We start from the raw sequence: 25680 nt of genomic DNA, 5'->3' as shown, positions 1-25680 counted from the left end.
CTTAAAAATAATCCATTTGAGAAGTTTGAATATACAATTTATGCTTTATTATTAGCCTTAAAAACAAGAAACCCTCTGTTGACTCCCACATCCTCTTCATAATCAAAATTCTCCAATAATAAGTTTACTCCACATGCCATATAAAGGAATAAATATGGAATCTCAACAGAGAAATGAAAGATCTGAAAAAGACCCAAAGGGAACTTCTATTTAATTTATTTATTTATTTTAAGGCAAGGCAACCCTTGGTTGACCCCACAAATTGCAACGACTTTGTCAGTTTACAAACCCTTATTTTTTTATTTTTTACGCCTACAGCACCTGGTCTTCCTAGGTGGTCTCCCATTCAAGTACTAACCAGGCCCAACCCTGCTTAGCTTCCAAGATCAGACAGGATAGGGCTTGTTTAGGGTAGCATGGCCATAGACCAAAGGGAACTTCTAAAGTTGAAAAAATATATTATTTAAAATAAATAACACATGAAATGACATTATCAACAGATTAGAAATTACAAAATTAGACATTAGTGAAGTTGAAGGTAGGTAATACAACAGAAACTAAACTCAAACAAAAAGGCTGGGGGAAAAATGAAGTATAGAACCCTAAGGAACAATCTTAAGCAGTTTAATATACATGGGTAATTGAAACTCCGGAAGAATTTAAGTGGTATCGGTAAAGAAAAAATATTTTAAGAAATAATGGTCAACAAGGATAATTTCCTATACTTGGTATTTATGAAATTGTTTTGCAGTTTAATATTTACTTAATTACACAATTAATTTACTGGATACAAAGAATAAAACAAATTTGATGGCTTTCTTTTAAAAAAAAAAAAGTCCAACAATGTTCAAATTAGATACAGATCCCAGAAGAAAACCCAAAGTGAAATAAAAAGACAATACAACATGGCAAATGGCTAAAAACCAATGATAAAGAGAAAAATATTAAGATAGAGGGGAAGGTATTTGAGTGGACACAATTTTAAAAAAAATAAGGCATGAAAACCAAATTTTCATCAGAATCAATGCTAGCCAAAAGAAAATAAAATAACATTTTTGAAGTGCAACAGAAGGAAAAACTAAATGCAATGAAAATCTTTCAAAAATAAAGGTAAAATAAAGATATTTCCAGGCAAACAGAAGAGTAAACTTTTCACCAGCATACCTACACTATAAGAAAGGTTAAATGTTCTTTAAGCTGAAGAAATATGATACAAGCTAGGTATTTGGGATCTAGAGAAAAAGGATGAGTACGAAAAACAAGAACACATGGATAAATACAAAACATTTTTTAAATTTTCTGAATTTCTTTAAATTGACTAACTGACCAAGGCAAAAATAAAAACAGTATACTGTACAATTTATAACATGGAGAAATAAAATGTATTATTTCAATAGCACAAAGGAGAGGGTAAGGGGAGAAAATAAAGGAATACTGTTGTAAGATGAAGTAACAGATTTAAAAGTAGACTGGTAAATCTGTATATTAGAAAGTAGAGCCATGGCTCTCAAATTGGTCTTAGGATTCCTTTATAATCTTGGGGATTATTAAAAACTGGGTTATATCTAAACATTTACTGCATTATAAGTAAAAACTAAGAAATCTTTAAAATATATTTTAATTCATTTAGAATAAAGTTAAAAATCTAATCGCAAGGTGACTTTTTTAAAAAACAGCTAAATTTTAAAATAGAAATAAACAGCTATATTTTCAACAATATTTAAAAGTTTAGTGACAACAGCAACACTGCTTTTACATTCTTGCAAATTTCACTAACATGTGGCTTAAAAGAAGAGAAGGAGTTTTTAGGAACCCCAGAGGTCCTGATATTACAATTTAAAAACTGCTATCTTTGAGTGACCATTAAAGAGAAAAGGAAAGAAAAGGAGAGAAGCAAAACTAGTAAGATAAAAAATGGAACTTTAAAAATAGCCAACTCAAAAGAAGTCAGGAAAGGAAGAAACACAACAGGAAAAATAGAACACAAATAGCAACACAACAGACTTACACTCAACAATTTTGATAATTACATTTTCTCTAAAAGGCACAACTTGTCAGGCTGGATAAAAAAAAAAAAAGTTAAGACTGCTTTTACAAGAAATGTGCTTTATACATAACAGCACAGTAATGTTGTTAAGCCTTACTCATAAAGAAACTTGAGTGACCATAGTAATGTCAGAAAAAGAAGATGTCAAGGCAAGATTACCAGAAATCAAGATAGATGTTTCGTAATGATGAAAGGGTCAATTTATCAAGAAGATGTAATTCCTAAATGTATTTGCACTTACTAACAGCTTCGAAATTCATGGAGCAGAGACAAAAATATACAATGGAGAAATGACAATCTCTTCAATAAAAACTGAAGAGATACACAAAAGAAAATGAATCTGGAACACTTTCTTATACCACATATAAAAATAAACTCAAAATGGATCAAAATTCATGAAGTAAAATCTAAATAAAAAGAAAAATCTACAATTTCAGTTGGAAATTAATACTTGTCTTCAGTAACTGAAAAAAACAAGTAGATGGAAAATGAGTAAGAATATAGATTAACATTATCAACTAACTTGATCTGACATTCATAGAATACTATACTCAACTGCATTATACATATTGAAGTACATATACATAAACATGCACCAAGATATACCATATTTGAGCCATAAAACCAATCTCAATAAATAAAAATGGACTGACATCAGAGTATGTTCTGACAATACTAGAAGTCAATTAAACAAAAAGATATGTAGAATATTCCCAACTATTAGGGAACTAAGCAATACACTTATAAATATCCCATGGGTCAAAAAAATAATGGAACGCAGAAAATATTTCGAACAATATATAAAAATTTATGGATGTTAACCAAAGCAATGTTAGAGAGAATGTACAGTTCTAAATGTTTATATTCAAAAAATATATAAAATTAATGACCTGTTTCCACCTTAAAAGATAAAAAAAGTTAAAGGCCAAAGTAAACATAAAAAAGTAAATTATAAAGATATGAACAGAAATAACAAAAACAGATGTACAATGGATATAAATCAAAGGTTCTTCAAAAAGATTACTACTACTAAATCTCTAGGTATAAGACCAAGAGAAGGAAAAAAAAGAGAAAACACAAATGACCAAAACTAGGAACAAAAAAGAGATCCTATAAACATTTAAAGGATAATAAAGGAATCGTATGAACAATTTGGCCAAAAAATTTGATAACTCAAGTGAAATGGGCAAATTCCTTGAATAACAAACTACAAAGACCGACAATCTGTAAATGCATACACATTTAGGAATGTTATGGCTTGCTGTATTGACTCATAAATATAAAATATATGAATAGTTCTATATGATTAAATTCTTCCCTCAAAAAATACATGTAATTAAAAACCTTCCCCAAAATAAATTCTCAGTGGCACCACTGGTTGAGTTCTATTAAAAATCTAAGAAAGAAACAATATCAATCCTCCACAGACTCAAAAAAATTTAATAGGAAACAATTCTCAATTCAATTTTTGAGACTAGCATTATCCTGATATTAACACCAGACAAAATATTTCTAAAGAGCAATTCCCTCATAAACAGGAACATAAAACTACTTTACAAAATATTAGCAAATAAAATCCTGCAATATATAAAAATAATACATCATGCTCAAGTGGGATTTATTCCCAAAACGTAGTTAAATTCACAATCAATACAATCCACCACATTAACAGAAGAACAAAAACATGATCTTAATAAATGCTGAAAAAGCATTTGACGAAGTTCAACACATTCATGATTTTAAAAAAAACCTCTACTCTCAGCAAATCAGGAACAGAAGAAAATTTAATTTGATAAAAGGCATCTATGGAAAAACCTAAAACAAGTATCATACTTAAAGGTGAAAGATCTAGAACAATACAAAGATGTCTACCCTCACCACTCACCACTTTACCATTAAACAAAGGTCCTAGATAATGCAATTTAAAAAAAGGATATAAAAAGCACAAGCCAAAGACAATAAGTTAAAGCTGTCTTTATCTGCAGACAACACTATTGTAAGAAAATCTTAAGAAAATTAAAAAAAACTCGACTAGAGAAAATAAATGACTTTAGCAAGGTTGTAGGATACATGATCGATATACCAAAAGGGTTTTATTAAGTTTTTAAAAATACAATAGTATCAAAAACAGGAATAGATTTAACAAAATATTTAAAAGACCTTTACATCAGAAACTACAAAACTGCTAAATAAAATTAAAGACATAAATAAATGGAGAAGTACATATCATAAGGAAAAACATGGCAACAACAAAAAAATGTGTTTGAAATACTACCTACTTAAAAACTCGTGTCCCGAATAGCTACTAATTTACAAATTATATAGCAGCTTTTAAAAGTGAGTCCAAAACAGTACTAAAAAGAGTGGGGTGAGGGGGAGGATAGACGGGGTAAAGGGAGTATGTGGTGACAGAAAGAAATCTAACTATGGGAGGTGAACACACAGTGTAAATATATATATGCCTTACTGTTAAAGTGTACAGTTAAAACTTATTGGATTTCGTTAAGCAATGTCACCATAAAAAAATAATTTTAAAAAAATTAAATAAATATAAAAAGTACAGGCTAGATCTTTGAAAGGCACAAAAGCCCTTCAACAAGGCGTTAGTATGTTAAGTACAGCCTCAATCAGAATTATTTCCTTCCCTCTGTACTAATTTGGGATTAAGTCTTCACTAGATTTTGAGTTCTAAGAGGGTGGTCCCTTGGGGTGTTTGTTGTAGAATGTGGCCTCTGACATCATAACATCGATGTCAAGTTCATAAGTAAATCTAACTATCAGGGTTCTCAACTTACCTACACACCAGTAAAATGGAGACTATAAATGCCTACCGAAAAAAAAAAAATAACATTACCGGATTTTCTTTAGAAATGCGATACTACTTAACCCACAGACGCCAAATACTCTTTTGGTTTGCATTTCGCTGTTTAGTTTAATAAACATTCTATGTTTAAAAAAAAAAAGAAAAAGAAAAAGAAAAAAAGAAAGAAAAACGCGTGAAATCGAAGGAATTTCAGTTTTTGGGGTTTCAGTTCCCCCAGCGGGCTAAGGGTCTTCCGTTTACGGTCTCCCGGCCCAGAGCTTCGGGTAGTAGTGGCCGAAGAGTCACAGCCTCTGGGGAGTAGTACAGCGTCCAGAACATACGCGGAAGAACCGTCGAGGTTTGGGACATTTGGGTTCATTACAATAAGCACTATCGTCTACTACAAGGCAGGCCTAGTCTTATGCCCACCACTTATGTCTAAACTTAAGACCACTCTGTAAAACAGACGGCAGGCCCTCGGCACGCACAGGTGAATCCGAGACCTATGGAGAGGACACGCCCAAGGTCACGCGGCAGGGGCGGGACTCACTCTCCAGGCGCCTCCACTCAGCTGCACAAGGTTATAGCGCTCGGCCCTGAGGCTTGGACACCCTAGGCAGAAAACTCCCCTCCAGTTTGCAATTCCCCGGCGACGACGGGAACTTGGCAAGAGCTCCATCTCTTGAGGCTTTACTCACGCGTCAGCCGAACGAACCAACAAGTGCTTCCGCATGACCCCCGACGGCTCGCCGCGCTCGCCGGGCACGCGGTGTCTGGCCGGGGTTGCGTCGCCGCCCCCACTCCAGGGCTCACCTGCACCACGAAGCAGCCCAAGGCATCCTTCTGAACGTCGGGAGGGACGATGGTGCGGGGCGAGAGGCACGGGTGCAAGAAGTGAACCATGGCGACCCCCGCCGGCGGGGCGTGAGGAAAGGGGCGTCGAGCTGGGACGGATCCCGCGAGAGGTGGAGTTGACCCGCACCGGGAGGCAGCCGAGCAGCGCCGCGTCCGTGGACAGCGCACGCAGCCCTCGCGCCGCTCTCCGTCCCGGCCTCAAGACTTTTGAAACGCCCGGCGTAGCGACGCGCACGCGCCCGCCGCAGCCTCACCTCCCGACCCCCGCCTTCAGAGGCCGTCCCGCGGCAGACCCCGCCTCCAGAAGGAGCCCTCCCCACCCCCACCCCCATCGACTGCCCTCCCCCTCCATTCCGGCCCAGCCGTCCTGCTTTCGTCGCCGCAGCGCCTCAGAGACCAACCTTATGCCTGCCCAAAGACTAGCCTAACTCCTACTCATCCCTCTGAGACCAACCGCCCACAAACTCACCCCTCAGGGATTGATAGCACGATGCCGTCGCCCCTCAGAGGCATGAACGGCGGGCCAGATTATGGAGTTTGGAAATAAAATATGTATTTAAAATATATTTTTTAAGGACTCTTCCAAAAATCCGGCAACAGCACATCTGTTTCAACTCCTACTACTGACATCGGATGAATCGAATGTCAAAACCACTTCTGCCCTCATAAATACACAAAATGAGCTACTCAGCTTTTCTGTGCCCTAAAAAGTACCAGGACATTTATAACTTGCTCCAAGAAAGCAGTAAATTAGTACACTTTAGCTAATTTAAGAGAAAATATGTCTTGGAAAAGGATAGTTAAGAGTATGAGCCTTGCATTTGAATCCGGGATTGGAATGACCGCTCAGCCTTCTACTAATTTGTAAACCTTCGGCAAGATTCTTAATATCTCCGACGCTCAACTTTCCAACAATAAAAAGGCGCGGGGGGCGCAGGGGGGGAAAGGTAATGGGATGAGAATACCTTACCTCAGGGGTTAACATAAGGATTAAATAAAATAATGTATGTAAAACATGACAATGCTTGACGCAAAGGAAGTCCTTGAAAAGTAGATTCAAATGTTAAAATTATTTTTAAGTACAAATAACTTTGCAAAATGCTTTTCTTTCACATTTATCTTTTTATTTAAGCCTCATACAAAAAAAAAAAAATCCTGGGCAGTCTCCACTTTACCCACAAATAAACTGAATACCTGAGAGTTCGAACAGACAAATTAAATTTTACCCACATGATGAGTGGAGAACCTGGCAGTCAAAATCTATTTTTCTAACTCCAAATCCAAATCGATATTCTTTTTTAAAAAAGAGGACTATTTCATAACTTCTCTATCTTCAAACTTCTTCCAGCACTTCCTCTCCTCACCATCTTCTTTTACTGAAAAAAGAAAGCAATCCAAAAAGAACATCCCAAACAGCCACTATCACATCTACCCACCAGTACAGGTCCTCTGTCTTTGCATTCTCTATTACTATGAACGATTTATACTATTACCTAAGATCAGCCCTAGACTTGAGCACTAAATCTCATCCTGTCCTCCTTATTCAAAGACATCATCCAGCAACATCCTCTTTTTCTCCAGAATTATCATCTTTTCCGTTTCTTGGATCTTTGCCACCAGCATATAAACAAGGTGATAATTTTCCCATAATTAAAAAAGAAAAAAATACTTCTTTTGACCTAATTTCTCTTTCAGGTATTGCCCTCATATCTCTTCTACCTTTTACAACAGAACTTCTCCAAAATGTGGTCTGTACTTGCTGTCTCCAATTTTTCTCCTATTATTTTCTTTCACCTGTGGCACTCCACTAACCCATTCTTGTCAAGTTCTAAGTTGCTAAATTCAGTGGTCATTTTTCATTCCTCATCTATTTGACTGTTCAGCAGCATTTGACCCAGGTGATTACTTCTCGAAAATAACTTTCTTCATTCAGTTTCCAGGATACATTCCCCCCAACCCCTTTCCCCTATCCCTTTTCTTTCGTCCTCTTCTCCTCTTACCTCACTGGCGGTACCTTCTCATCCCCTCGATTCCTCATCACCAGAATTTCTAAATTTTTGTGTACCCCAGGACTCAGTACTTGTATACATCTTTTCTATCCATTCTCTATTACTTGTGGTGATTTTATCTAGTTTCATAACTTTAAAAGCAATCTATATGCTCATGTATATAGATTTTACATGTCTAGCCTGTTTTCCATGTCTAGCCTGATTTTTAAACTTCAAATTCATATATCTAGCTGTCTATTCAACATATTCATCTAGTTATCTGAACAGCCTTAAGATATCCAAAAATAAATTCCCAACATCCTCCCCTCAGCCTGCTCCTCCTGCCAGTCTTTCCCGTTTCGGTATATGGCAACTCTTTCCTTTCTGTTGCTTATGACAAAAACATTGGGATCATTTTTAACTCCTCTTTTATTCTTACATCCCATATCCTATCTGTTGGAAAATCACGTTGGATCTTCAAAATATATCTAGAGACTATGTCTTACTTCTTCTACCACGGTTACCCAGACCCAAGCCCTTCAGAATTTTCTCTCCAAAATTAGAGACAAGGTTGCATCCATTTAGGGAAAGGCAAGTTTTGAGATAACCTGTTCCTCTACCCCTTCCTTCCCTAATATCCTCTATACCTATCACCCACTTATTCTTCAGTTTTTCACTTCAATTTAACAAACCGTTTCTTTAGTCAATTAGTTCATGCTCTTAATTGATCTGTTACAAGACTTATCCCTTCCAATCTTTTACTTATTTAGTGAGTACTCTACTTAAAACACAAATCTGATCACCTTTCTCCCCAGTTTAAAACAATTCCATGGTCCCCCATTGTCCTCAAAAGGAAATATAAACCTTTTAGGATGGTTTTAAATGGGCCTTCATGATCTGACTCCTGGTTACCTCTCTAGTTTAAATCATCAACATTCTCATTATAACCTTTTCTTTGGCCATTATGTACTGAAATTGTTTCAGTTCTAGAAAGGTACTTTTGCACATTCATTGTTGTCCACTCCGCCTCCTGCTAATAAATTGCTATGAATCCTTCAGATCTCACTTAGATCTCACTTCCTCTAGAAAGCCTTCACAGACATATCCCCGCCTCTTCCGGCCAATTCTAAAGAACAGGTTGGGTAAGGTTAGTGCAGATACAGATAAATTGAGAAGTTTAAAGAAATTTAACTTCTGAAATGAAATTGGAAAACCATTGTCAAGATCTCTTTAAATCATGGTCAGAGTACTTTAAGAACTTTGTAAAACATTTTAAGCTTTGTTGCCATGAAATTTAAGGGAATGATCATGAGTTTTGATGTCAAAAAAGCCTGAATTCAAATTTCATCTCCACCTCTCCTTCAGGCAGTTATTCAACCTATGAGCTTCAATCTCCTCTTCTAGAAAATGAGATATATAATACCAAACCAGCAGAATTTCAAAAACGAAGAGATTGTCTAACACCTGATGCGTTATTTTTGTCTTCTCAAGTAGATAGGATGCTTTCTAAGGGAAAAGGTCATGTAATGCCCTGCGACTTTCAGCAAGTCTTTCTTTCTGGACATGAAAAAACACAAAGACTGGCTATTAAGATTTGTGGCTTAGTTATATGTTAGCTCTGAATTATTTCTCCCATTGTAGTGATCAGCAGTAAAACCTTTATTGTGGAAAGGGTCTGCCTAGGAAATAAAAAAAGGAACAGGAACCTCAGAGGAGTATGAAGTGTTAGCAGCCCTAAACTGAAAAGAGTCAGCCTGGGGGTGAGGTCTCCCTGGAAGATTATGAGTAAAAGTAACACACTGAAGTAGTGAGCTTGAAGAAAAAGAAACTGCTCCTGGGGAACCAAATTATCTAGAGAAATGGTTCCCTAAGCTGATACATAGATTTTTTTTTTCAGTTAGAGTTGACTTATTTTATATTAGTTTCAGATATAGGATCCATAGACTCTTGCTGTCCTTATTACAAGAAGGCAGAAATGAGCAAAATAGGGACAAGTAATAGATATAAAACTAAATTCATCCATTTAAAGGACTGTCCTTTATTCTCACGTGATGTCTTCCTATATATTGGTGTTAATAATTTTTTTAAAATGAACTTACTATGAGTCCTATTGGGAGGAAAAACTCCTCTACCAATTTAGGTGCAAATTATAGAGAGAATAGCTCCCAGAACAGCTAGGGGTAAAGGTTTATATATTGGTTTAATAAGGCAGGGGGGATGGTTTAGAGCTTCAAAGGATGGAAGGTTCTGATGAGTGTTGTTTATACTATTATTTTGGAATGTCCTTGTGCCCAAGGTCAGCACCACTCTGACTGGAGACCTCCTTGGAAGTAGGTGGGGTTTGTGGCAGTTGACTCTCATAAAGATCTGTTCTAATCAGATAAAGGATGTCAGATAAGATTTCTTTCTGTAACTTCTGTAGCTCTGATGTTTTCACATAGAAATAATCTCTTTACCAGTTTAGTGGGTTGTTAATCTCTTTAGCCTCATATTTTAGGGGTGAAATTTTCTCTCCAAATATATAAAATCATGTTTTATTGTAGAGCCAATGAGGTTTAAAAATTGTTAACTTGGAAAGCTGTCAATGGGCTCAGTACTTTGAGACAGGCCAAAAAGGTGCACGGGAATGGCCTTTATGGTTAAATTGAATTTTTCCCCTTTATAGCACAGTGGTTAACAGCATAGATTTCAGAGGCTGACAGATCAGAGTCTTCTGCGTGACCTTGACACCTAATAGCTTGTGACCATGGCAATGTTATTTAATAACTCACAATTTCCTTATCCATAAAGTGGAATAATTATCTTTTTTTCAAGGTTGTTGCAAAGCTTAGCTGAGAAAATATATGTAAATAAGGCTTGGTATAGTGCTTGCCTTGATATACTTTCTGGCTACATTGAAACTCCAAGTCAACCATTGGAATCTACTAAACAAGTAGTGGTATTTGAAATTGCAGATCCCGTGCAATCATACTTGGCCCATAGTGCTGATTGACCCTGTTGAAGAGAAAACCATAGGCACATGATCATTTGTGCAAAAGCCCAGGATACCAAACTTGGATTTAATACCTAACCTAATAGCTGTTTCAACCTCTCACAGAAACATAATCTTAATCAACCAGTCTAGAATTTTCTGGTCAGCACTACTGAGGTAATCTGTCACACAGGCCCTCTCCATTTCCTGCCCCTCACTCCCAATAGAAAGAGGCAATCTGCATAATAAAAATCCTTTCCATTCTCTCTCCCCAAAAGATGTCCTGGTCTAAATACAATCTTTTTTTTTTTTCAATAGCTCTCTTACCTCACCCTTCTTCCTATAAAAACTTCCTTTTGGTCTACAGCCATGCCACCCTGAACAAGCCTAAACCTGTCTGATCTAGGAAGCTAAGCAGGGTCAGGCCTGGTTAGTACTTGGTTGGGAGACCACCTAGGAAGACCAGGTGCTGTAGGCTTAAAAAATAAATAAATAAGAGATTGTAAGCTGACAAGGTCCTTGCAATCTGTGAGGTCAACCAAGGGTTGCCTAGCCTAAATAAATAAATAAATAAATACCAAAAAACTCCATTTTGTGCAACCTCTTTGGAGCTCGCTTTGAAGTGCTAGGTAGGATGCTGCCCAATTCACAAATTACTTCATAAATTTACTCCATTGAATTTTGGTTTTTAGCAACCCCAAATACTTGCTCTGTTCCCATAGGTCTTTAAAGGCAAAGAGTCTTTAAATCCATTGCTGGTATCCACAAACAATAATGTGATTTATTTCATGAACCAGTTTCAGAGGACTTTTGATTATAATTGTTTCCACATTCAAAGACATCCCTACTGAGAATTGTTCAAAGCAGCAAGAGTTCTACAAATAGTGGGGACGCTGGTGTTAAATAGCATCTAGATTTAATCTACAAGTTCTACTTACTGTGATTTGAGGCAAGTCATTTGACCTCATGAGGCTTCCCCTTATCTGTAAAATAGGAGATAATTTCTTCCTTTACAAGATGTTGGATGGTTAGATTGAACACAATACTTGGTTCATTATTCATTGTATTTGCAGTTTTGAATTGATGAGACAAAGAATTAGGTAGAAAATGTGTTTGGTAACTCAGTCTTCATGTTCAAATATGACAATCACATTCTAAGTATGTGATTGAAAGTGGTTCCTCTAAAGATTTTTTTCTATTACAGTTGACAATATTATATTAGTTTCAGGTTTACAACACAGTGAGTATACATTTATATAACTAACAAAGTGATACCCCAATAAATCTAGTACCCATCTGACACCGTACATAGTTATTACAATATAATAACTATATTCCCTATGCTGTACTTGCATTCTTGTGACTTTATAACTGGGCATTTGTGCTTCTTAATCTCTTCATCTTTTTCACTCATTCCTCCAACCCCCCACCCCCCTCTCCCATCCCAGATGAAAATCATCAAATTGTTCTCTGTGAAAACGTTTCCTTTTATGTTTATTTATATAAAGTGACAGGACAGCTAAGATTTTTTTTGTTGTTCTTAGCTCTTGTATTCACATCCCAGTCTAGGAGAGATATTCATTAGAGATGGCCCTTGATTAAGTCATTGCAAGACAATTTAAACAGCTGCCTTATTCAATGCATGGAAATACGTTATTCATCTGCAACTTTTGGCCACTGGTGACATTTCCCCAGAACTGCTCCAGAGGCTGACTTCTGGAAGCTGAGAGCTCAGTTTGGGTACTCCCACCCTATGACTGACTCTTTCATGGGCTGGAGACTGTGTAAAGGCTGAATTCTGAGACTGCATTAGAATCTTAAATTATGAGAGACGAAAATGACTAATATGAGTGTTCATGGTTTCTGCCATTGCCATCTCCCTCTCAGTTTGAGGAGTTACCGCAGTTAGTGAGACCAGTTCATTGGACTCTTATGATGCAGAATAAGAATGGGGAATAGGAGACGGAAAGGTAATAAGGAAAGGAAGAAATGACCCAAGAGCGACTCTACATAATAAAATCTACATAATAAAAACACCAGAAAGGGTGGGAGAAGTTGGGAAAGGGGAATAATGGAGGAAGGCTTTTAATTTTTAATTTTTGAAGTGTGTGCTATACACAACACAGCTCAACATGTGTAAATATTAGCCAAAGGTATTTGTCTTCCTCAGTATGTATGGCCCATAGTAATATCATGTTACTATTGAATTATTGGACAGACAATAAAAATTAAGAAAAGCTAATAATTATAATAAAAATTATAAAACTTTTAAAAACCCTGTCACTCTAATACATCAAATCTCATGTTTATGTTATTGGTGAAGCAGTAGTATTTGTAGTGGCCATTTATTAACAATGCTATAGCATCTAAACACTAATTCCGCCCAATAATACCATCCTCAAAGAACAGTTAATTTCTGACTGTTTGGTGCATTCTTTTGGTGCATTCTTTTCTGTACGATTCATTTGATGCTTAATCACATACAGTTGTCCCTAGATATCTGTGGGGATTGGTTCCAGGACCCTCATCCACCCCTACAGACACCAAAATCCATGAATGCTCAAGTCCTTTAAAAAAAAATGGCATAGTATTTGCATATAACCTATGTACATCCTCTCCTATACTTTAAGTCATCTCTAAATTACTTATACCTAATACAATGTAAATGCTATGTAAATAGTTGTCATACTGTATTGTTTAGGGAATGACAAGCGAAATAAGTGTATATATTCAGTACAGACAAAACCATCACAGGCCTAACTATATAGTCAGCGATAATGAACTTTTTTTCTGAATATTTTCCACCCAGTTGGTTGAATCCTCTGATGCAGAACCTCAGATGCAGAGGGCCAACTGCACTGCCTAAATCTGAGAAATCTCATGTAATTATGCAACAATATAGTGTGTGTGGCGGGGCGGGTGCGGCGGGGAGAGGGGAGGGGTGGCAAAGAGACCCATTGGATTGGAATTTGGGGAATAAGAATTGTAGTCTGTGTGACTTGGGCAAGCTCATTTTACCTAAGGCTTAGTTTCTTCAACTATAAAATGAGGTTTCTTAAACTAAAATCACTAAGGATTCTTCTGGGCCATAAGGTCCTTATATTATAGTTTTTCGATAATCTCCCCAACTAAATGCACTTAAACAATATACACTATATTAATTATCTCAATAGTTGTGTGAATAAATGTCAACCCAGATATGATATTCTCTAGGAAGTCTTCTTGGACTGTCTAATGGGTACACAATTTAGATTAGGTGTGGTCTCTGTGCCCCTATAACAAACACTGTGAACTGGTCGTAATATAATCTTCAATAATACTTATTTATCTGTTGATTTAATATTTCTTCTTCTTCACAAAACTATAAGTTCTCTGAAGAATTTGTAAATGATATAAGTTCAACACTTAAATATAACCTAACACAGGTATTTAATGAAATGAGTAAATGGAGTTCCAGTACTCGAAAACTTTTGCAGTAAAAAAACCATTGGCCTTTTTCAGAAAACAATTGTTACAAGAGGATAACTAATCTGAATCTTGTATTAGTATTAAATTTTAAAGCAAATGTCTAGAATCAAAGTAGACAAGACACACTTTACATAAAATTTATAACATTTATTTAGGCAAAAAAAATTCCCAAAACAAAAATCTGTACATACAATATTAATACCTAAGTGATGTCCTGATTTAAAAGATAGCATGATTCATGTACAGAACACTGCCATTCATCTGGCTGAAGTGAGAACAATGCCTTCAGTTCAGATAACTGAGAGCCTTTGAAATGTATACACATTATAATTTCCAATGAATTTTTCATATCCTTTGAAAGGAGTTAAATGCATCCATCAGAATTTAAACAAAAGATAGCTTTTCTCACACTCACAAGTCAATGAGAATTTGACAGTGGGAATTCTACAAAAGTAGAGATTTTTAAATTTTATTCCTGCAGATTATCTGAGAGTAAAAATCTTGATATAACATCCTCCCATTTTTAAAGGGAAAAAAATGTTCTTAAGAATTTCCTGCTTTTATGAAAGTGTCTCAGCTTCCATTAACTAAGCAAGGCTTCTTGCTTCTATTGATTAAAATAAGGTTAAAGAATCCAATTTGAAGTTTCCCCAAAAGTAAGTCCAAAATTGAGCAGATACTATTAATGAACTAGATTTATAATTTCCCATAAAATAATTTTGATAAATTTGGATAAATTTTCTAAATATTCTTAATAGTCATTCTGTCTAGCTACGAAGTTAGGTTGTGCTGTCCAAAAGAACTCTGCTTTATCTAAAGAAATGAGAAACAACACTGATTTTCCATAATTTACCCAAAAAAATTGGGGGGAGGGAAGAAACGGGCAGAGAAAGCTCTTTCTTAAGCTACCAATCAGTTAACACAGAATGTTAGGTTAAGATTTGGAAACCAAAGAATGTATAATTAGGAGTGTACCATGTCATGCAAAGTCTATGAAATACTAAAAAATATAAAGCAATTACTCATTTAAATCACATTCAACAAATTTTCCTATCATACTGCTACTGTCATCACTGAATAAAGGCTGGATTTGCATTATTACTAAAACAAACAGTTTATGAGTTAATGCTAAAAATTAAAAATGTGTCAATACAAAGCAAATGATAAAGATTAAACATTCAACATATTCACACAATCATTTGAAACTGCTACAATGGACTGAGAGGGAAACCGTAAGTTTGCAAACCTCTCTGTAAGCCGTCTTAGAACACTACTCTGAGGCTCTATCCATAAAGTCCCCAAATAAGTAACATACAGATAAAACTGCCCACATCAGCTGACAGTCTGATAGTGCCTTTAACTTACACCTTCAGTTTAATAATACTGTTTATCCCAAGATAAATGTTGCACAATAACCAAAGAATGTAAACATATCATTAGAGGGCAGTAGAGGGCTGGGTTTCAACATATACAAACCAGTTTAAGTTTGTTCTCCTTGCTACTCAAGACCTCTTTTCAAACTTGGGGAGGGGTGTCATGCATTTTGAAACATAAAGCCCAAACCATGGTTCATTAATCTAATCTACCCTAATTTAGCACATAAAACGTTTTCATTAAAATGTGCTCCAAAGTGCTAGAAGATGGCCCAATGCTATCTTGACTCATGGCATAATTAAAATATAGCCAAATGAAAGTGACTGTAGAGAAAAAGGGCTAACTCAAAAGATCCCATTAGTAGTAAAAGCAACTTCCTAAACTGGATACATAGGACTGATGTTTTTTAAGCTTGAATCCCTGATTCTTTGGATGTTTGCACTCAAAAGAGATCATAAAATTAAATTCCCATAGCACCCTTATGGTGACTCACTTCCACTTTGGGTAATTCACTTTAGTTGACAGGTGCCACTAAACAGTATTTCTGTCCAGAAATGAGGAGCAGCAATATTTAAGGTCAATTTCTGGATTTGTGGGTCAGATATGATTTTAAAAATCCTCAAGTAAGATCAGTAGCCACTGAGTCCTTGGCTAGAGGGTAAACGAAACCCTTATTACTACTTGATTTGTTTCAGCTGCAAAAAAAAAAAAAAATGATTTTTTAGAGTCCAAAGACCACAGCCAAACTTACTTGATGGAAAGGATGAGATGGCTTAATTATTTTTGCTTTAATTTCAGGTTGTTCCTGTTTTACTCAATGATACCAACAGGCATCATTATACTCTAAAAAGTCTAATTCCATTTCCTTTAGTAGATTTAAACCTTGCTGTTGATTGTTACAGTGATATTTTACAATATCTGGGCGCACCTATGATTTGAGCAGTGAGTGGTTCGACCTGTCTAAATTGTGCTTAAAACAATACCTCTAAGCCACTGAAGAGGTAACCTTTGAAGGCACCAAGTACTGTTACATTCTATTATACAAATGCAAAGTGGAGGCCTAAAAGATTCTAACTGTAGAAACAGGCCAGTTACGCCTTATAATTTCAATATATACATCTGGCTAAATATGTTTTAGCCAGATTCAAGACCTTAGAAACAATCCTGTGCCTTAATTAGATACACAATTTTAAGAACCGTCCTAACCATTAAGGCACTACAATTTTTATATATTTGGGACGTGATTAATTTATTTTGCTTTTAAGACTCGGAGGTATCTGGCCAACCAGTGTTCAAAGTAGAAAATTTAAATATTTTTGAGTCTTAATCTATCAACAAGTTATTCTGACTGATGAAAAGATTTATTGTTTTCTATACATTTTTAGCCATTTCTGAAAACAATTTGTAAAGACAAAAATCTAGGATTAGCCTATAAGGAACACGCACTTTTGTGTTGAACAGAATATAAAAGAAACTTGAAGCCAAACTTCTCAAATAGGCTTTCCCTTAATTATACAAGCTAAGAGACCTGGAAATGGTCAATATAGCTAGTAGCAACTTTCAAGTTACTGTAGGCTATCCTATTTTTCACGTTTTGCCTACACATTAAAATTCAGAAAAAAAGGGAAAAATTTAAAAAAAAATTTTCATTTCCTCTGAGATAGATTTAATCTGTGAAAATTTATCCTGTACTTATAAAAATTTATTAAACAATAAAGTGAGAATTAACCCACAATTTAATTGGTTTTTAATGGTTCTAAATATCTATTTTTTTTTAAGTTTTCATCCTGTGGAGGAAAACCAAACAATTCAAGTATGATTACTGTATAGTGGTATGAAATGTATATGTCAAAAATGTTATCGGCATACTAGTAAACCAGCTCCTTTCTAAATAAAATGCTTCTGAATAATCACTGTAATTTAAACATACCATTTAAAATCTCTATTGAAACATTTTGGCCATCTATGAAAATAATGCAGTAATCTGAAATTGTGAATAACCTTATTCAAAAACTAAAATTTTAAATGGGAATTAAGTTTCTTGCTGACTTGCTGCTTCCCAACTTTCATTACTGATATAATGATAACTGATTTTTTATTATACTGTAATAGTATCTTAAATGAAAGACACTTGTCTAAAAAGTAATCCCCCAAATATTTCCTTTTATGCACTGCAACTAGAATCACTACATTTAACAATAGTCTAATTCTTTTTCATTTTTGGCAATAAAATATGGACATCTTTCTCTAACATGAAAACCTTAAGATACATGTATTTTTAAACAAAAGAAAATTTAACTTCTAATGGCAAAATTTACTGTTGTTAATTGTATTTTAACTGAGCAGGTAACACCATGTGTAATCTCTATTCCACTGAACAAAATGACTTTGAAATAGAGGGAAAAGAATGGTTGATTTTAACAAGAGACATTTTAAAAATTCACATTTTCACAACAATGTGACATATACAGATTTAGACAGTTAATCTTTAACACAGAATGCTGTATTATTTTACACTGTGATGCTTGGGGAAATATTTCTAGAGAATAACCAGCAGTCTATATTGGAAGCAGCAGCTCATGCTTCCAGGAATAAACATGAAAAACAAATTACTGCTCACTGCCTCAGGAGCGGTGGGCTCCAGAAGGATAGCTGCCCCAATTTAAAAACTATACCATAAGAGCAGACCTTTTACCAGTTTCTAAATCCTATTCTCCCTTAATAGCTTTTCTTTTTAATATATTTTTCTGCCAGCCACCCAGGCTTCAGCCAGTGAGTAGCTTTTGCAAGGAGAAGATTCAGATTTCCATTCTTTTACATTAAGAAGGACATCATATAAAAGGTACACAGACAGAGAATGAAGGCATTTTATACAGAAGCAGTATAAAATTTACAACTGAAGCAGTGCCAGAAATCAAGTTAACAGCTTATCTGAAGCTGCAAACTGACTGGAAGGGTCTTTAGGATCAGAAAAGTCTGGCCTAAGGGTTCGTGCAAACTTTATCATAAAACTGTAGAATTTCAAGCATAGGTAAGTTTAAACACTGAAAGATGTGGAAAATTTCCTAAAAGACAATGATGAAGGAAGAGATCCTTCTTGCCTCATAAGTTAAAAATCACAAGACAAATTAGAGACTGTTCACATGGGCAGTACTATATGTTGTCAATCTCAAACTAATCTATGACTCTTGTCATTGAAACCCCAAAACGTCACAGAAGGTAAAATATTCAAAATTAACCTATCACAAAAAAGGATTCCTGTGATTCTATTATCCAATTACCTATGGCTATCAATTTAGTCTGGACTGGGACTGCTTTTTACAGGGAGGTGGTCTCCCGTGGCGTACAATGTGTTTTTCTAAGCTGTCCAGAATGGCCACAGCAATCTGTTGGACATAGGGATCAGTCTGTTCATGTTCTTTGATGTTGTATAAATGCTGCAACCCTCCTTCCTCAATCAGCATGCTGCAATACCTTGAGGCTGAAATAAAACAAGAGAAAGAGCATTTCTTAAAATACTTAATAATTATTCCATAAATCTAAGAAACAAAAAGAACAAACTAATCAAAAACAGACTCACCATCAGATTGTCCACAATATAGAGGACAATCTGGTGATAGCCAGAGGGAAGGTGAATTGGGGGGTAGGAGAAAGGAGTGAAGGGTTAAAGAAGTACAAATCAGTAGTTGATAGATGGTCACAGGGATGAGGATGCATAGGAAATGGAGTTAGCATTATTGTAATGGCTGGGTGCAGAGTGGGAGGAGAGAAAGAACAATTAAGGGGATCATTTTATAAACTATATAAATGTCTAAACATGTACTATATACTTGAAACTAATAATAAAATTAAAAAATTTTAAAAGGCATTAAAAAATTATTCCACAAAAAGTTATTTTTTCACTTAAATTTTAGGTGTTTTGTTATTGACCACTAACATGCTACAGCTTGATAAATATCTCTGTAATGATGTTATGTCTACACTGTAAGGCCCCACACATAAATAATATGCATACTATTTATATATATATTTTCTTTTTAATCATAACCTTAAGACACTGTCTGGAAAAGAAAATTTATTTAGCCCCAAATCATAAGTAAGATAAGTGCTGTTAAACTTTTATGCATTTCCTATTTTTAAAAAAAATTTAATGGAACTCATACTGTACATGTAATTTTCTTTATTTCTACATATTTTTGGCCTTTTCTTTTTAAAAATGTTTATTTTTTGTACACATGACCTTTAAAGATTTTTTAACTTTAGTCATATTTATCAAAGTATAATTTACACATAATAAAATAAAATCAAATTCCATCTATTTTTTGATGAGTTTTGCCAAATATATATACTTGTGTAACCACCACCACAACCAGGATATAGAAAATTTTCAACTAAAAAAGTTTCACTGTTCCTCTTTGCAGTCAGTCTCCCCTGCATTCCTCATCCCATTCAACTACTGTTCTAATTTCTATGAAAAAGACTACTTTTGTCTGGTCTAGAACTTCATGTAAATGAAAGCATACAGTATGTATTCTTTTGTGTGTACTTCTGTTCAGCATGATGTTTTTGAGATGCATCCATGTTGTTATGCATATGTAGTTTTTTGTTTCTTGTTTTAAGCAGGGAAGTATTCCATTGTATTGAATATGCCGCATATTTTTAATTTTACTGTACTGATGGACATTTGTTGAATTGGTTTTTCCCCCAGTATTTCTTTATATTGAATAAAAATGCTATAATCATTCTTGTGTAAGGTTTTTGGTGGACTTTTCATTTTATTGATCTTGAGGAGATACGAAGAATTTTGAGCAAATGCTGTAAGAAATCACCAAATTGTTTTCTAAGGTGGTTATATAATTTTTCCATCCCATTGGCAATGAATGTGAAATTGTTTTGCATCCTCACCGACACTTGATATGGTCCATCTTTTTGACTATAGGCGGCCTTTCTAGTAGGTGTTAAGTGGTATCTTATTGTGGTTTTAATTTATATTTCTCTAATGACTGATGATGTTGAGTTTCTCTTCATGTGTTTATCGGCCATTTGTATATTTCCTTTGGGGAATGTCTATTCAGATCCTTTGTCCATTTTATTGTTTTATTTTTTAAGGAATCTATATGAGTTCCAATTTTTTATTAATTGTACTGGGGTGACATTTATTAATAAAATTACATAGGTTTCAAGTGTATAATTCGATAATGTCTTATGTATATTGCATTGTGTGTGCACCACCCAAAGTTAAATTTCCTTCTGTTACCATATATTTGACCCCCTTTACCTTTATCTACCTCCCTGCACCTTTCCTTTGTCCATTTTAAACAGGGTTATTTTTCCTTTTATTATTGAATTGTAAGAGCTCTTTACATATTCTGAAAACAAGTCTTGCATCAGATAATTTTCAAATATTTTCAACCATTTTGTGAGTTTTTTCACTTCTTTGATGGTGTCCTTTGAAACACAAAAATTTAAAAATTTTAAATTAAATACAAGTAAACTAGTTTTTCTTTTGTCACTTATACTTTTGTTGTCCTGAGAAACCATTGCTTAAGCCAAGATCATAAAGATTTATACCTATGCGTTTATCTAAAAGTTTTATGTGCTTATGTATATAGAAATGTAGCTTTTACATTTAGGCCTATAGCCAATTGTGAGTTAATTTTTATATATGGTATGAGGTAAGGGCTCAAGTTCCTTCTTCTATATGTGCCTACTCGGTATTCCCAGCACCATTTGCTGAAAAACATATTCTTTCCTCTACTGAATTGTCTTGGCACTCTGCCAAAAACCAATTGACCATAGATGTGTGGATTTATTTCTGGACTGCCAACTCTAATGCACTGATCTACATGTCTATTCTAATAATATTGAACATCTTTTCATGTGCTTATTTACCATCTATGAAAGATCTGTTCAACTCTTTTGTCCATTTTTTTTACTTGTTTTCTTATTATTAAACTTTCAGAGTTCTTTATATATTTTCAATACAAGAGCTTTATCAGACATGTGATTTGCAAATATTTTGACCCACTCTGTGAATTGTTCATTCTCTTTAGAGTGTCTTTCAAACAGCAGAAGTCCTTAAGTTTGATCAAGTCCAAGTCAGCAATTTTTTCTTGTGTTCTTCACCATTTACCACCCCCAACTTAAACACCTTTGTCTTATCAATTTGTCAAAAATTTATTGTTTCTTTATCTAAAAAGTATAAAAGCGTCACTTCTTCGGGTCTTCATTCTCTTGTCTTCACAATGTTCCCATGAACATAAAAAAATTCAATGAAATTTGTAAGCTTTTCTCCTATAAAGCTGTCTTAGTTAGTTTAATTTTCAGACCTGTGTACTCACTTGAGGTGAACCACCTGGATCCATGAAATGAGTAGGATATGGGGGTATTTGCAGCAATACAGAAATAGACTGAATCTAGAAATATTCCTCTTATACCCTCTGAGGCACAAATTGCCAGAGTCAAGGAAAACTTTATCCCCCTTGCAATGTCCAGCAACAGGCAGAGAGATATCCTTCTCAGAGTTAACAGTTTGACAGAGAATTGGAAATGGCAATTAAAGCAGTGGTTATCTGGAGAGAAGAACCAAAATGATGTAGATGATAGAGGCTCTGTTCATCCCTCTGGCAACCAAATCAAAGTTGTGAATAAAAAGAACAAACTAATCAAAACAGACTCACAAATATAGTGGACAATTTGGTGGACAGAGGGGAGGGGAATTGAGGGGGCTGGGAGAATGGAGTGAAGGGCTAAAGAAGTACAAATTAGTAGCTGATGGATGGACATGGGGGTGGGGAGCATGGCATAGGGAATGCAATTAGAATGGATATGTTGGCTAGGTGGAGAATCAGGGAAGGGAGGGAGCAATTGCGGAGGGGGAACCATTTTACGAATTATGTAGATGTCTAATTAATGTACTATATACTTGAAACTAATTAAAAAAATTTTTTTTTAAAAAGGAAAAACACTGGTTGTCTAAAATGGGGAGTGGAGAGATAGGCCAAAAGGGATAGCTTACATGCTTTCATGAGTATATGCTCACACACAATATGAGTGGGGCTAAAAGAATGTCCCTGCTAAATATTGTTTTTCTGGTGGATCTGGGGAAAAGGGACTGGGAAAGGATGCTGGTATGAGTGTGTAATTCTTGTCAAGGGAGGATACTGATATAATAACTATATCTTTTGTTCTCTTCTTCTTCCCATATCACTTCAACTTTTTAAAATTCCCCTTCCTGATGCAGTGGTCATAGAACCAAGTCTATGAGTACAAATGCTGGAAACAGGGATGATACTGGAGAATAGCCAAGCGGGCCACTCCATGTACCCCTTTGGCATGTGGGTTATTTTGAGCTGAAGGCAATCAAGATCCAGTAGACTCAAGAAAGATTTTTTACCTCTCAATTACCAAAAGGAATTTAGATAGAGGGTCTGGATCAGAAAGAGAGCTATTATTAGAAATAACTTTTTATCTGAATGACCTATCTGTATGGCAGGGCAAACATCTACTCTTATTATCCTTTGAAATACCCTCCTCCCTTTGAAGCCCCAGGCCACTTTCCCGTTCCTTAGCTCAAGATGGCATATAAGCCTCATGCTCAACTTGCTCTTGGGTCGCATACTTTTATGGTGTTCCTGTATATATAAAATTTAATTTTTCTCTTGTTAATCTGTATTATATCAATCCGATCATTAGATCAGTTAAAGAACCTAGAAAGTTGAAGGAAAAGTTTTGTTCCCCAACACTTCTGGCAATCACAAAGAGACCTTCACTGGCTGGGCACTACTCATTCTGGGGCTGCTTCAACTGAGAGATCGTGAGACCTCTGACAAAAGACTGCTTAAGGTAAGAATTCTTACCACATTGGTCTAGATCTCTGCCTGCAGGATTTGATGGAATCTAGAATGGTGACAGTCCTTTTCTTTTTCTAAATTTAGATTGGCAGAAGAAAATTTCTGTGAACTAGTTCTTTGGGTATAATGACTTTGGTAAAAATTTGTTATAAGTATTCTTGTTTTCTACTGATCACTTTCTTCCCAGAGATGGTCATTGTTTCCTTTTGTCTCTGTTGTCTTGTTCTATGTCTCGAGAGCTTGTGGCTTTATGACCATTGAGAATATTCTCTCTAGTCTCCGCCAACCAGAGGATGCATGTACTGCATGAATCTGGTGGACAGCCAAATAGGCTGTAGCTCTAATAAGCCCTTTGTCTGACTGTGCCAGCTTTCAAAGGAGTTTGTCATGAGGGGTCCTGGTCCATAATGGCCTTTGTCATTTCAACCTTGCTGTCTTCTTGGTGCTGAAAAAGTCCCATTCCAGTAGTGCCTGTCTGGTGTCACAGATTAGCAGGTCTGTCACTAAAGAATCTCATGTTGTCATGAGAAACTGGAGAGTTTTTACACTATGCCATTCTTACCACCTGTGACAATGAAGGTCTTAATTAATGTCTCTCAGCAATGCTTTGTTTTCTTTCGGTGTACAGGTCTTGCACATCTTTGTTAGATATACCCCTATTTCATAGTTTTTGACGTACTTGTAAATGTCATTTTCCCATTTATATTGGTGGTTGCTAGTATACACATATACATCTGATTTGGATACTGATCTTGTATCCTGGAACCTTGCTAAACTCACTAATTAGACTAGTTGCCTTTTGCAGATTTCATGGGATTCTTCTATACAGATAATCATATCATCTGTGAACAAAAAGTTTTACTTTATTCTTTCCTATCTGATGCGTTTTGTTTCTTTCCTGATCATACTGGATAGAATCTCCTATGTTCAATAGTAGTGAGATTCAACATCCTTGCCTTGTTCTTGATTTTGGGAGCAGGAGAAACATTCATATTTAATTTTTCACTGTCAATTTTGATGTTAGTTGTAAGATTTCCTTAGATGCCCTTTATCAGGGCTGTATGTTAAATTTTGTCAAATGCTTTTCCTGCATCTGTTGAGATGGTCAGATTACCTTTCTTTCCTGGTCTGGTAATACAATGAATCACACTGATTTTCAAATATTTAAACCAACCTTGCTTTCTTGGAATAACCTCTCTTGTCCTTTTTATGTACTGTTGGGTTCCATTTGTTAAAAAATTGTTAAGAATTGTCCTTTTTATGTACTGTTGGGTTCCATTTGTTAAAAAATTGTTAAGAATTTCCTCATCTATGTTCAGTAACTTTCTTATAATGTCTTTGACTCATATTGCTATCAGGGTAATTCTGGCACTCTTTCTCTTTTCCCCCCACTCTAGCTTTCTTTCTTTCTAAGCTTCAGTTTGGATAGTTTCTTTTGCTATATATTCAATTTCACAGTGCTTTTCTTCTGTGTTATCTACTCTTTTTTTTCTTTCTTTTCCCAGCTTTATTGAATTATAATAGACAATTAGTTGCTCATATTTACATTGTACAATTCAATGAGGTTTTTTAGTTGGCATACAATAATATACCAGTTTCATTTGTACACCCTAGTGATCAGAGATCCACATAACTCATGAAGTGATCACCCCACTAAATCTAGTACCCTTCTTCCCCCTACATATTTATAACACTATTAACCATCTTCCCCATGCTATACTCTACATCTCCACATCTATTCTGCAACTATCTATTTGTACCTCTTAATCCCTTTGCCTTTTTTTGTCTTCCCCTCAACCCCCATACTATCTAGTAACCCTCAAAATGTACTCTGTATCTATGAGTTTATGACTGCTTTTGTTATTATTTTGTTCTTTAGATTCCACATGTACGTGTAATCATGCAGTATTTGTCTTTCTCTATCTGACCTATTTTATTCAGCACAATACCCTCTAAGTCCATCAAAGCAGTTTCTTTTTCCATCTCCCTCCTTTTAGTATGTGTGTGTCTTTTAATCTGAAGTGAGTCTCTTTGTAGGCAGCATATGTAGAGGACTTGTTTTCTTATTCATTCAGCTACTCTATCTCTTGGTTAGAGTACTTAATTCTTTTCCATTTGAGGTACTTGTTGATAGAAATGTAGATATTACCATTCTTTATTCATGTTTTTGATACATGTTCTTTCTTCTTAAAGAAGTCTCTCCAACATTTCTTGTAATACTGGCCTACTGTTGATAAATCCCTTTAGCTTATTTTTGTCTGGGAAGCTCTTTATCTGTCCTTCAACTCTAAATGATAGCTTTGCTGGATAAAGTATTCTTG

The 25680-nt window shown here is 35.3% G+C and overlaps 2 protein-coding genes and 2 pseudogenes across 2 annotated transcripts in view; 1 reads left to right on the top strand and 3 right to left on the bottom strand.

Moving 5' to 3' along the window:
* The window catches only part of ZYG11A (zyg-11 family member A, cell cycle regulator), a 67149-nt gene extending 61129 nt beyond the window's left edge, over positions 1 to 6020 (bottom strand). Inside the window, 1 exon segment of the mRNA XM_039882873.1 lies at positions 5664 to 6020. Coding sequence (XP_039738807.1) covers positions 5664 to 5753 — 90 coding nt within the window. The 5' untranslated portion in view covers positions 5754 to 6020.
* On the bottom strand, positions 310 to 428 carry LOC120622993 (uncharacterized; annotated as a pseudogene).
* A 5003-nt stretch (positions 6021 to 11023) lies between the features above and the next one.
* LOC120623104 (uncharacterized) lies at positions 11024 to 11142 on the top strand (annotated as a pseudogene).
* Positions 11143 to 14264: 3122 nt separating this feature from the next.
* Positions 14265 to 25680, bottom strand: part of ZYG11B (zyg-11 family member B, cell cycle regulator) — a 62210-nt gene continuing 50794 nt past the window's right edge. Inside the window, exon 14 of the mRNA XM_039886383.1 lies at positions 14265 to 18987. Coding sequence (XP_039742317.1) covers positions 18797 to 18987 — 191 coding nt within the window. The 3' untranslated portion in view covers positions 14265 to 18796. The remainder of the gene's footprint in view (positions 18988 to 25680) is intronic.

This window comes from Pteropus medius, unplaced genomic scaffold, assembly GCF_902729225.1.
Source record: "Pteropus medius unplaced genomic scaffold, Ma_sr-lr_union100, whole genome shotgun sequence".
Lineage (NCBI taxonomy): Eukaryota > Metazoa > Chordata > Mammalia > Chiroptera > Pteropodidae > Pteropus > Pteropus medius.
Note: the sequence above shows the minus strand (reverse complement) of the source record. Positions and strands in the feature narration are given on the sequence as shown.